The following is a 13261-nucleotide window of genomic DNA, read 5'->3' as shown; positions in this document are numbered from 1 at the left end:
GTCCCATTCATTTACAGAATAATAGAGTAATATGCGCACTCGATACATGAAAACTTTTTTTTTTTTTTTAAACAGAAGTGGAGTAGGTCTGTTTTTTTTCTCTGATTTATTTTGATGGGCTAATAAACCATCATTGAATTCCTAGAATCATAGATCACAAAATGACTTGGTTAAAAGTGAATTGATTAAATCTGTCGATTAATGTCTTTCTTTCTTTTTGGAGCCAAGTGTCCTTTCAGCTATCCCAAATGTACACTCACAATGGTAGAGACCTTGGAATGCTTAAATGCAATGGCTTTTTAGAACGTCTGCAATGCGGTGCTTTCCACACGTCACAGGGCATTTCACATTTGGATATGCAAAAGGGTTTTGTGTGTCTTATAGGTGGAAGTCACTGAATATGAGGACTGTTTTGGCCACAAACTGATTTTTATTTTGGCCATCTCCTTGTGTAGTCATATCAAGACTGCATATTTGTAGGGAATGATATGGTGAAGAATTTGACATTGTGCTTGTTTGTTGCTATTATTACATAAATGTAATAATAAACTGTCTAGTGCCTATCGTTCACTATCTGGAATTGAAGAGCAATAATTTTGTCTATCCAGTCGGGTAGGTGCGACTTCAGAACATTCAGGGTTTTTTTTGGAGTTGGTAATAATAATAATAATAATAATAATAATAATAATAATAATAATAATAATAAGTTATTTTCATGTGACATGCCTACTGGATCACTATGTTCAGACTGACCTGGCTGTGATTGATGGGCAGTGAGAAGTAGGTGGGGCTAGTGTTCAGTCTGGCCTGGCTGTGGATGATTGGGCAGTGAGAAGTAGGCGGTGCTAGTGTTCAGACTGGCCTGGCTGTGGTTGATGGACATTGAGAAGTAGGCGGGGCTAGTGTTCAGACCGGCCTCCTGAAGAAGGGCCTCCAGGCACCGAAAATTGCACCGCAAACCACACCCCTGACGCCCCATTAATCAAGAGCTGAGAGCGTCTCCTTGTCTTAACTCATCCCCGCTTGTTTGTCTCTTGATTTCTTTTTTGCTCCAGGACTTTCTCTTTTTTTATATGTAATAGTTCAGCAGATGTCCTCATGTAGGGTTACTTGTTTTATCTACTGGGTGTGCCAATGAAAGTAGTTAAGGACAGTGAATGGGGGAGCAGGGAGGCGGGTGTAGGGGGTTTGCTGCAAATTGGTTACGGGCGACCTTTTGAACATGTTTCGCAGCCCCCAACCCCTCAAGAGCGACTTGGTTTGACCGCGGGCTCTGATTCGCTGAGATCCTGTCCTGCCGCGTTCTGCTTTGTGGCGACGCGAACGGTCCGTTTCTGCTTAAAGGTACCTGGAAAGTTAGGCTAATGGCGGGTGCTGCGGGGCTGCTGGCCTTCTCTACCGCCAACCCCCCCCCCCCCCCCCCAACCACACACATCCGACTCCATGTCCCCTTAGTCACACTGCGAACCCCACCTCCGCTGTTTATTTTTTGATCGCCGCGTTTCCCCGAGTGTCGCGCGGTCCGCTCTGAAGCGCCCGTGAGCCTCGGCGCGAGTGTTTGCGCTCGCAGGCCTGCTCCTGCGGCGGCGTGAATAGGGCGTGTTTCTTACGGCTCCCTGGTCGCGGGGCCTGAGCGGTCTCCGCAGGGTTCCACCGGGTCTTGAAGCCCAATCCGGATGCCCCTGCACGTGCCACCTCAGCCGTACAGGCACAGCGAGAACCTGTGGCCCCAGCGTGGCACGTCCCCGTAAAAGCACCCAGCGTAGGGATGCACCCCAGCAGTGGGCATCGGTCCCTATGGCCTAGAGCCCAGCAGGGTGACTCCTAATTGGCCGTGGCATCCCCTATGGAGGGAGGAGTGCTTTAGTCAGCAGGGATTTTGACAGTTCTGCAGAGCGCTGTAAATGGTTCAAATGGAAGGATGCTACGTGCTAGTCTGCACTACCACCGTGCTGTAAGTGCCAGAGCAAAGTCAATTTCTTTCTACCTAAAATAATTGAAAAAAAAAAAAAAAACGCTGCAGATATCACTCTCGCCCATTTGATATTGATTGAAAGCAGACCTCTGGATTCCTCGCGATTGAGAATTAGAGCAAGACGAAGCTGCGTTATGGAGGCTAATGGCTGTTGTTGAGTCATGCTAATGCTTCTGTGCACCCTAGAGAGTGCCGTACTGTCTGCGCAGCTAATGCCCCACCCTCCTCCACCGCCACCCCCTACCCCCATCCTCCACCCCCGCCTGTTGTCCGGGATTTATGGATCGACGCACTTCGTGCTTGAGCTTGAGTCTGAGGAGTTGTTTGTGGTGCGGTCCGTTTGTCTGGTTAGTCCGTCTGTCCGGTCTTTGTTTTTTTTTTTTTTGGTGGGGCACGGGGGGGGTTCGCGATGCTGAGAGGCTTCTCTTTTGTAGTGGACCGGACCAAGAAGCGGGGGGGACCCCGGACCCAGCCGCCCCCGGGGAAGCCTCAGGCGGGCCCCCCTCCCCGGGACGGGAGGAGCCCCCGTGCCCCAAGTCAGGACGTCCAGCAGCTGAGGAGCCTGCTGGCAGCCGGTGGCCGCAGGTTCGAGGCCGTCACCGTGGTGATGCAGCAGATTCTCGCGGAGGTAGGAGGCGCCCAAACCCCAAACCTTGTCTATCTCTTTATCCGCCCCCCCCCCCCCCCCAACCCGTCTGTCATGTACGTCGCATGTGTCACTCTGTAATCAGCATTTCTGAACGTGTTGTGTAATTTTAAAGACTTCTGCGTGTTCTGAGAGAATGCAATGATCCCTGTGTCATTGATTAGCATTTAGAGCGATAAGGGTTTTAATTGACGCACTGGACAGCTGTGATGTAGACACTGCAGGTTACGCTGTTGATTGAATCACTGTTGGTGGCTGTATTGGGCAGCTTAGCTTGTTTTGTTTACCGACCGCCCTGATCAGTATTTAAACATTTAAAAAAAATTTTAAAGTCTGTGAAGAAATACTTTTCTGTGTGAGTATGTGTTTGTTTGTGTCCATGTATGCATGTGCATTGGTCATCAGGGTCTGCAACGGCGCATTTCAATTTTACTGGTGAAATTCTCTACAGATGACATGATTGGCTTGCTTGGAATTTGTTGCTAGGAGGTCCAGTTTTCCACAGCGCAAGGGGAGGGAGGGAAGCGATATCTCACAGCACTCTCTCTCTCTTTCTCTCTCTCTCTCTCCCTCCCTCTTTCTCTCACTCTCACTCTCTCTCACGGACGCGCGTACACACACACGCACACACACACACTTGCATGCATGTACAGGTATGCACATGCATAGTCACATGCGTGTATGGGCAGGTGGGCCCAGGAGCACACACACACACACACACACACACACACACACACACGCTCTCCTCCATTTTGTTTTGTCCTTGCTAGGGCGGCGGGTGTCTGTTTCCCCATGGCCGACTGGCTGGCTGATGTAGAGAAGTGAGATCATCACAATGCTGCGAAATGGAGCATTCTTGAAATGCTTTTGTACTTTTCTGGTGAAAATGAAAACGTTATGCTCTTTTTCTGTTGTTTTTACCCACCCCCCGCCCCCCACCTCCCCTCCTGGAGTCTTGGTTTAAGAAAATTCCAAGCTTTAGTCATAATTTGTGATGTATAGTTTGATTTTACATAGCTTGATTTTACACTGAGCCTCTTGGTTTGTAGTTTTCTTGGTCTGTGATGAGTTTGCCTGTAGATGGTCTGTAGTTTTCTTGGTCTGTGATGAGTTTGCCTGTAGATGGTCTGTAGTTTACTTGGTCTGTGATGAGTTTGTCTGTAGATGGCCTGTAGTCTGCTCATAGCAGGAAAATGGAAAGTTGGAACGCAGAAGTTTTGTCCATGAACCAGTGTTCACTCACCCCTGTGTGTTTTGTGCCCGTTTGTTTCTGCCCAACTGATCTGTTGTGGTGAGTGTGGTATGCATAACAGATGTAGATGACAGAACACACAATACTGGTGACGGTCCTTGTATGTGGGTGAGAGGGAAAAAATAGTTTCCTTTGTGCAAACTGGAATATTCCCTGACAAGCCTCTATTTTTACTTGGTGGCTTTAATGCATTTATTTACGCATTTTTGTTGGCTGATTCATTTGTGTGTTTGTTTATGTGCTATTCCAGCGAGTATGTATGTAAGTATGGTTTTCCTGGAACTTCTTGTTGCCCGTTACTGAAGTGCCGCACGTACTGTGCGCCACACAACCCACAGTTATCCTCGGAAACCACCGCACACACAGCCCTGTGTATAGCCTGTTCGGTGAAGTCACAAAGGAATTTTTAACCTTATCTGCCGTAGAGATCTCTGTGTATCATAGATATGTCTTTGTACCGTACATGTCACCTCTGTACTCAATTGCTTCTGCGTGCGTACACGCCACTCACAGACAGGAATCAAGGCAGATGGAACTCTTTGAATGGACGAGCGTGCGGTTTTTGGACAAAGAGGCAGTTTTCAGTTTCTGTGTTTTTGCTAATTGTCGTATTATCTCCTAAAGCCAAAGATGGCTTCGGTCCTCTAGGGCTCCGGTGTGCCAAGCAGCTCCGCAGGTTCTGTGCGCGTGTGACACGCCTTTCCCTGGCTTCTCACCTGAGCGCACTGAGAGTGACAGGCCTTTCCCTGGCTTCTCACCTGAGGGCGCTGAGAGTGACAGGCCTTTTCACACCAGAAGCCCAAACGTGCAATTATGACCGATCCCTCCATTATTCTACGTGAGAAGTGCGGTGTAGAAGCACGAGAGCGGTGGCTGCATTCACACAGCGGGTAATAATGCCCTGTTGGGATTACTGCGGGGTGTCATTTTGATCTTATCCCGAGATGAGCTCGTCACAATGCTGGAATAGCAGTTTTTTTTTTTTCCCTAAGAGCGTCATCTGTGGACGTCGCGTCCCGTGTTAAAAAAAGGAAGGCCTCCGGCCCGTCCCGCGCGGACGGCGTCGTCCTCTGAACCCGCCGGCTTCGCGTGCTTCTCTCGTTCCGCGCGAAATCGGCGGCGAGGGGGGAGTTAGCGGTCCGTTCGCGGCGCGCGTAACTGCGGCCGCGAGTTCCACCGATACGGTCCTAATGCGGTCAGATTCAGACGCCGATACGGTCACGAACCGGGGAGCGATGGTCGGTGTTAGGATTTCGTTTTTTTGGTTTTTTTGGGGCGGATTTCCCATCTTGTTAGCTGTTAATTTAAGCCCTTAATTAGACTTTTTAATTAATGCGACTCTTCCCTGTCCCACCCCCGAAATGCAAGATGGCCGTGTGTTCTTCTGGTCATGCGTGCGGAGCGTTCTGTCTCCCGCTTGACGTGGATCGCGTGTCCGTCAGCGCAAAGGATTGTGGGATACAGCCGCTGTCCAGCTAAAGCAGAGAACTCAGACGGTCACAGCGCTGCGGTTACGTCTTGCCCGTTATCGGGCCTCTTTGTTTCCCATGGTCGCTTTCATGGCGCATTGCGTTCACTTGGCATCGCCCTCTTATCCAGTGTGGAGAGAGCGTCAGGGTCTCTCCTGGTTCAGCTCGCTGGAGCTTTTGAGCGTCGCCTCTGATCTGCTCTGGAATTCTTCACGGGGATTCCTGTTTGGTTCAGGCTGCGCCGCGTGTGATGAACGCGCCGCGGTTTGCGCGTGAAATCGATTCGCACCATAGAGTTCTTTGCTTTGCTTCGCTTCAAATTAAGAGCGATCAATCAAACCAGCTACTGCTACCCCCCGTGCTGTGAGATTATGGAAGGGTTTTATTTGTACACGCACCGAGAGAGAGGGATGCTCCTGGCGATGGTGGGTGGTTTCTTTACCGCTGTGTTCCATCTGGGAATTCTGGGATTGGATGGCGTTTGGGTAATAGGAGACACTGGAGGAGAGAGGTTAGTCAGGAGAGCCGTTCTATCGCGCTGTTGGAATGCCGGTCGAAACACAGTGTGAGAACACACAGAATGCAGCGGTTGAAAACAGGGAATGCTGTTGAACATCATTTGCCTATGAAGAGATTCCGCCGAACTGGCTATGTAAATTGTAAATTTTTCCGAGGGAACCGTCATTAGGGGGTGGGGGGGGGGGGGGGGTGAGGGTATGAACCATAAGCTCTAGGGGGCTGCTGGGTGGCTCATCGTGTAAAACCGCTGTTGTGGTGGGCAGTCGGGTGTCAGGTGTGGACTGTGGCTGGCAGCCCTGCCTAGCGTGGCCCAGGGTGAAGACGGAGTCTCGACGTCCACGAAGCCCTGCTGGTCGCTCGTTAAGCCGCAAGCAAATCACTTCCTCCGACTGACTTCCGTGCGAGCTCGACTCTGTGACGCGATGGGAGCAGCGGCCCAGGAGGAGAACGCGGACGCTCCTCAGAATCGACAGTGGGGGTTGCGACGAGTGCGAGTGCATAATTGTGCATTCCAAATTTAGGAGGAAGTTTAAAAAAAAAAAAAAAAAAAGTGGACAGGTTCAGTAATAGTGTGTTGAAAGGTAGGAAAGATTTACCTCCCTGATCTCCACTCCCCCAACCCCCCACCCCCTCCCAAAAAAAAAAAAAAACAGAAGTATGTAACCTTGTTTGCATTGTTGTCCTCATTCAGCTCTGAAAGTGAGCTGTGCTGTGCTGTGCAGAAAGCCGGGGGTGGGGGGGGGGCAATATTTATGGTGCCCGTTGGCTGGGCTCCGCCCCTCAGCTGTCGTAGGCGTCAGGCGTACCATCTGTCGAAAGGCCAGGCCCAGGAGAACTTGTTTGCTCTTGATAACCCCCCTACCTCTACCCTTTCTCTTTCTGTGTTCCTCTCTCACAAATGGGATTGGGGGGGGGGGGGGCTTGTGGGAGGTGGGGGTTTTGGAGTAGAAAGATGCGAAGGCGAATTTCTTTTTATCTGCCCTGGAAAAAAAAAACAGCAACTGAAAGACGATATCTTTTCTTGGGTTGTAAATGTTCCCGGATTATTGTTTGGTGAAATTCTTGTCTCTTGGAGGGAGATGCTTTCACAGCCCATGCTATATTGGCATGCTTAATTTCTTTGACTGTGCTTTTGTTATGGCAATCTGAGGTGCCTCTTTTTTATTCTTTCTTTTTTTAAATTACTATGTTTTTTTGAACAATGCTCAGGAATTCCTTAGCCTTTCCTTGGTCACAGAATCAATTTTATCTCAATGTATACTTGTAATTCAGAGTGTGTTCAGAGGTCCACGTGGTGGGGGACTGGTCTTTAAAAAACGCACAAGAAAAGTTGGCGGCAGCATTGGTGCAGCGTCTGTAACTCATTAGGTGGAGGGGGGGGAGAAGGGTGGGCCTACATCTGTACGGGAACGTGACAGCTGCCAAGGGAGGAGCCCAAAAACTATGAGGGGGAGGGTGGGGGGGGTGTTTTTCCACATCACCTGCAAGCAGTTTGGCCTTCACCACTCACTCTTTCAGGAATTACCGTCCCTCTTCTAATAGAAGCGCGGAAAGTTTTTCCAACCGTGCTTATTATTGTGGGGACTTTCATCTTTCATCTCAGTTGAACAGAACTCACCTGGGTGGAATAAATTATGTTCATGCAAAACTCCAGTGTGACGGCTAACCGTTCCCACAGAAAACAATTAATGGATGAACATTTTATATGAGGTATTTCTGCCATCTGTCCCTCTATGCCCCCCCCTTAAAAATAAAATAAAAGAAATTTAAAAAAATAATAATACATAATAATAATTTAGTGCATAGTGCAGTTGAAAATGGCTTAAAATTAAACATGATTAATCTGAGGATTTTAAAGGGCAGCTCTGGTTGTTTCCAGGGTTGTTTTCAGGGTTAGAAAAAAGAAAAAAATGTTGCAAAAAGTTTTCCAAACTGAAGCAATGCTGCAGTGAACATCCAGTTCTGAAGCCCAAGGATGTTGTGGTGATGAAGCGAATAGGCTGCAGTTTCAGGTGCTCCATTCCACTTCATTTGACGTGAGATTGACAGATCTGGCCCAGCCTCCTTTAGGGAAGATCAGACAAGCAACCTGCTCCTCCTGCAGCACCAGTTTGTGTGTGTCCACTAGCTTGCATCACCTTGCACCTATCTCTATAGTGACGGAGGCAAGGGGGGCGGGGGGGGGGGTCTCCTCTTTACCCCACCCCACCCTGTCCCTCAGCCCCGCTGCTGTCTCTTACCTGCTCTTAGGAGATATATGGTAGCTGGGCTGTCCTGGGGGTGGGGCCTAGGGGAAGTTTCTCTGGGATGAGCTCCTGGGATTGCACGCAGGCCAGTCTGTGGACAGGCGTGAGGCGGTGCGCCTGGGTGGGGAAAGGAACACGCTCTCGAACCCGGGACCATGGGCTGCTCGGACAGCAAACCGGCCCGCGCTGGCCTGGCTCGCGGCAGGAAGAGGGTAACAATGCTCCCTGTCTGGTGTCTGTGGGGCAGGGTGGGGTGGGGTGGGGTTGGGCAGCAGAGGGGGGCGCACTGCAGGCCGAACTCTGCTTGTTTATTTTAGCTTCAGATTGTGGAGACCATTCCTGGGACCTTTTGTGCCTTTTTTGGGGGGCCTGGTTTCTGGAGGATTAGGGATCCACACTACGCACAGGATGGGTTCAAGAGAGCTGAAGGCTGAGGTGCAGCTCATGGGACAGGAGTGTGTGTGTGTGTGTGTGTGTTGTGCAATCTATCCTGTGTCTTTGAGGATTTTAGGAAATTTGTCTGCATTCTCCATCTGTTAGATGTGAGGGAAAGGAGATGCATGTATATTAGCATCGTGCGCACCAACACCAAGGAAATGCCACCAGTTTTTTTAGATTTTTCTTGTAGGCCTCTTGATGTGTCTGTCATTTTTAGTTGGATCTAATAAATCTGCTGTTGTCTGTGATGCCATGTATAACTGAGAATCACACTTATCTGAGATGGAGGGATAAGAGATTATTTCAGATCTCTGGTTCTGAATCAGTAATCTTTCTAAAGTGAGCTGCATCACATAAACCTTTTGGAGAAAAGTGTGCCTGTAGAGAATTGCTCTTGCTATTGGTATTTGGTGTGTGCATTCCCAATTCATGCATGTTTGCATGTACTCGAGTACATTGAGTTCTGTTGAGTTGAGGGATGTTGAGTTCTGAAACACCCCTATGTGAATTTGTTGTTTGTCCCCACAAGCGGAGGTCCAGGAAGATTACCTCATCTTTGTATTCTGTGAAAAAAAAAAGTGTGTTTGTTTTGCTTATAAAATGTCTTGTGAAGGTCCCACCTCCCAAGTCCTAGATTACTTTTGTGTAATTCTCTTTCTGAAGAACTGTAGTTGGCAACACATGATTGTCTTAATGTGTAATAGTGTAACATTTTGTTTAAGCATAGCTCATACATTTAGGCTAACTATTTTGCAGCTAGCGTTTTTTTTCTCCACTCTTCCCTCTCTGCCAGTGAGTTCAAATGAGATTTATTGGTGTGGCAATGAACAGGATTGCGTTGCTAAGGCAAGTTCATAACACAAACTGACATGGCATACATTCCAAAGGCAAACATCACTGACCCTCACTGGAACATCCCTCCCCTTAATACAACAAATGTCTATGAACAGACATTACAAGTACATGTGCAGATGGATTACACAGCATTTGCTGTAAAGATAAATTGAAATGTGGAGTTGTGATGAAATCTGTAAAAGAAGAAGGAATTTTTCTCACACTCTTGTTCTCTCTCTCCCCCCCCATCTCTAATTCTCTCTCCCTCTCTCTCTCTCTCTCTCCTTCTCTCCCTCTCTCTCTCTCTCTCTCTCTCAGCGGGATGAAGCGCGGAAGCGATGCACCGAGCTGTCCCTGGAGTTGGTGGCCTTGCGGGACCGACTGGGTAAGCAAGCGCACAGCAGCCGCGCTCCAGCGGGGTCCGGTGTCTCCCCTTTCAGCTGAGCCCCCGGGGCACAGCTGCCACACCAAACCCAGATGTGTGTGCACTGTGCGGGTGCTGGTTACCAGGGGGGTCTGCGGGTTCAAATCCCAGGGCAGGCACAACAGTCACTCTACGTTTGAGTAAGGCATCTGACTGCATGCCTGCATAGTGCGAAGAAGACATAAAAAGTTCTTGTGTACGTCATCTTGTGGATAAATGCTGTGAACATCACCATCAACAAGGCACCATCTAGAGAACATTCTAGAGATGGGGAGGAGGGGGTGGTCTTGGGCTGGTGACTCGTGATGCAGAAAATGCCCCTTTCTCACAGATGGTAAAGATGCTTACTTTCTTTTGAAAATCACCACCTTGAAAGCATTCCGTGCGTGTCTATGCAGACAGCAGCTGTGTCATGTGCTCATGTGTCACAAAGTCCACAGAAGGCTAGAGCTAATGTTGATTCAGGCCGTGGCTAATTTCGGTATGATTAATTTGCTACTGTAGAAGTCACAAACCCACTAGTCTTGAAGCTTCAATGTACTTTCCTGGGTTGTGTCAGGCTGTCCACCAACACTGGTCTCTCGTAACTTATTCAGGAGCTGTGCATGTAATGCTAATGTCAGCTCCAGACATTATGTGACAAAGGCGAAAGCTGACCCAGGATAAGTGCCTTGCTTGGGCAATGCTCTAGTGCAATGTAAGCGGTTGTAACGTAGCAGAGCCATAACACTACCATAGGGGAACCTTTCTTGGCTTAGCCGGGGCAAGGTCATGGTTCCAGAAGATCCCTTGGGCAAAGACGGTTTTTGTAGTGGAGGTATTTTGAGAGTAGATGTTAGACGCTGCTGAACCGGGTGAACTCAGAAGCACAGATCTCTGCACACAGACTGCAGTGTTTCAGGTTTGCTCTCCCACTGAGGCCTGGGGGGTCACGACGTGGTCACAAAGCTACTACAGAATGCTGCGCTTGACCCCCCCCCCGCCCAAATCCTAGCTCCAACCCTCAAACCTCTAATCCAAATCCTCGATCTAACCTGCCACCCCACCTGATCCTAACACAAATCGTCTCCCCCAGTCTCAACTTTAACCCCAAAACCCCAAAATCCAATCTTAACCTCCCCACCCACAACCTTAACCTACAACCCTAATCCAAAATTGTATTCAGACTAATTTTGGCCCTTTCACATGATTTTGGAGTGCTTTCACATGGGACATTCGCAGTCTTGTAGGTCTTGTGATGTTTCACATGGGTGCGAAATGAGGTGTGAGAAATTAATTTGGTCTCACGCTAAGCATTTTCAGCCATCGAGATGCTTGACATTGTTTCCCTTATTGATGTTTAGTTCCCAGCCTGCACATACACTGCAGAGAAATGCAAAGTTCCTGTCACCTCATTCTATATGTAGAACAAGACAATCAAAAGAGCCCAGTCAGTGCTAAATGTCAAGTGTTAGCCTAATTAGAGCAGTTTTCTTGTTTTATTTTGAAGAGCTTATATACAAACAAAATCATCAGAGAAGGGAAAGGGGGCTGCCTTGATGCAGCTGGGTGGGGAAAAAACCTGAACACGTTTGGAACATAGTGTCTTGGACACACTTCTGAAGGAAAAAATTCTTGTTTCTCATGACCGGCCTCAGTGAGCCATGCCACACATCATCTAGCTCCTTTGGTGGATCTCAGTTTAACTTGTCACCTTTGGGAGGATTGCAGGCTACCGTGCATCCTGCAAAATTCGCCTGCCGCAGAATTCCGTTGCCGGCCCGCCTTCTCCAGGACAACGTCTCCCACTTTTCTCTGTTTTCACGTTTACCCCGCTAATCACGTACAGCCGTTACTAACGCTGATCCCCGTAGGCAAGAACTCCCTTGCGTACATCAGAGCTCAGTTGCCACGTCTGTTAAAAAAACTGCTAGCAGCAGCCAGGGCTGGCATTGTGTGGTCTGGGAAAAGAGAAGCATGCAGATGTTTCTGCATCCAAGAGCCAGTCATGCCGTAGGATTCACCCTCCCCGAACACGTAGACCTAGGGCTGCCAAAAGACACAGGTACTTCTTGTCTGTTGTCGACTTTTTTTTTTTTTTTTTTGGCATTAGTCTGGTCCCTTGACCCCTGACCCCCTGACCTTTCGTAAAACCGCATCGGTGGAATGTGTTACCCTCCTGCCCCAGAGGCTGCCGCAGCGCATTCCACACCGCGACGCACACCCCTCGCACACTCTGTCCCAGGCCCCACAAATGCAAAATCCCACCCCCACCCCCGCCTCCCCATTTTGTTTTTCTTCTTCTGATCTTGCCGTAGGAATTCCAGCTGTGTGGAAGGGAACGGTCCGCCGGCAGGGAGGAGGAGACAGGCGTGGTGTGCGCGTGTTTTTTTTATTTTTTATTTTAGAGCTTCTAATTTATTGTTATCTGTCGGGATGCGAAGGAAATTTAACCAAACGTGAGCAAACGTGTTATAAAACAAACTTATTTACTGCAGCCTTAAGCTGTTATTTAGTCAGGGTGTCGCCCCTAGTGTGCCGTGTCTCTCTTAAAAAGCCACAGGCGTGCGTCTCGTCTCCTGTGTTTGCTTTGTGTGTCTGTGTGATAACATCCGCATTCTGAATACTTCCGAGCTGACAGATCCTAAGCTGTTTTCGAATGAGGGAACGTATTTACTGTAAGATTTTTTTTTTTTTCGGGAAATAATTTTTATTGTTGGCAGTGCTACAGAACCATCCCTCGGGCAGTTAATATGCACTGTGTGTGTGTGTCAGACCTCGGGTCAAATACGTATTTGTTTTGGATTCAAGTACTTTTCTACGCTTTACTGGTCTTGTCTGGTGTATTAAAATCAATGAAATACTCTCAAAAAGTGCAAACCCCGCCTTCTGGTCATATTGGCTGGCTCAATTACACCAGGCAAGATCATTAGAGCACAGAAAAGTATTTGAATCTAAAACAAATACGTATTTGACCCAGGTCTGGCGTGTGTGTGTGTGTGTGTGTGTGTGTGTATGTACACATTTATTTTCATATGTGTATACATTTTTGAGTGTGTGTACCTCTGTTGGGTTTTTTTTTTTTAATTTGTGTGGACGTGTATGTTTTTTTAAGAGTGTCTTTGTGCGTGCTCATTCCGCAGTGACCACGGCAACTTCCTGCGATGAGCTGGAGAAGGAGAAGGACGAGCTGCGCATGGCGTTCGAGGGCGTGCTCCGGAAGGCTCAGGAGCGTCACCTTAGCGACCTGGCCGAGCTGGAGGAGCAGCTGGCGGCCTTCTACTCGGCCGAGTGGGAGAAGGTGCACCAGGCCTACCAGCAGGAGGCAGACAAGTGCCGGAGCCGCATGGTGCAGCAGGTGGGCCCTCGCTCGGACCACACATCCGCCACCATGCAGGAAACTGATCATTTACAGGGTCATGCATGCTCCCCTGCTTGCTCTAGCGGTATGTTGACTGTTAACTATTTAGCTGGGTAGC

The 13261-nt window shown here is 48.8% G+C and overlaps 1 protein-coding gene across 1 annotated transcript in view; it reads left to right on the top strand.

The window, feature by feature from the left end:
• Positions 1 to 13261, top strand: part of LOC135254644 (microtubule-associated tumor suppressor 1 homolog) — a 33595-nt gene that overhangs the window by 16883 nt on the left and 3451 nt on the right. The window contains exons 6-8 of the mRNA XM_064334977.1: positions 2410 to 2603; positions 9698 to 9764; positions 12926 to 13140. Of these exons, the coding sequence (XP_064191047.1) occupies positions 2410 to 2603; positions 9698 to 9764; positions 12926 to 13140 (476 nt within the window). The remainder of the gene's footprint in view (positions 1 to 2409; positions 2604 to 9697; positions 9765 to 12925; positions 13141 to 13261) is intronic.

Source organism: Anguilla rostrata, chromosome 5, assembly GCF_018555375.3.
Source record: "Anguilla rostrata isolate EN2019 chromosome 5, ASM1855537v3, whole genome shotgun sequence".
NCBI classification, from domain to species: domain Eukaryota; kingdom Metazoa; phylum Chordata; class Actinopteri; order Anguilliformes; family Anguillidae; genus Anguilla; species Anguilla rostrata.
Note: the sequence above shows the minus strand (reverse complement) of the source record. Positions and strands in the feature narration are given on the sequence as shown.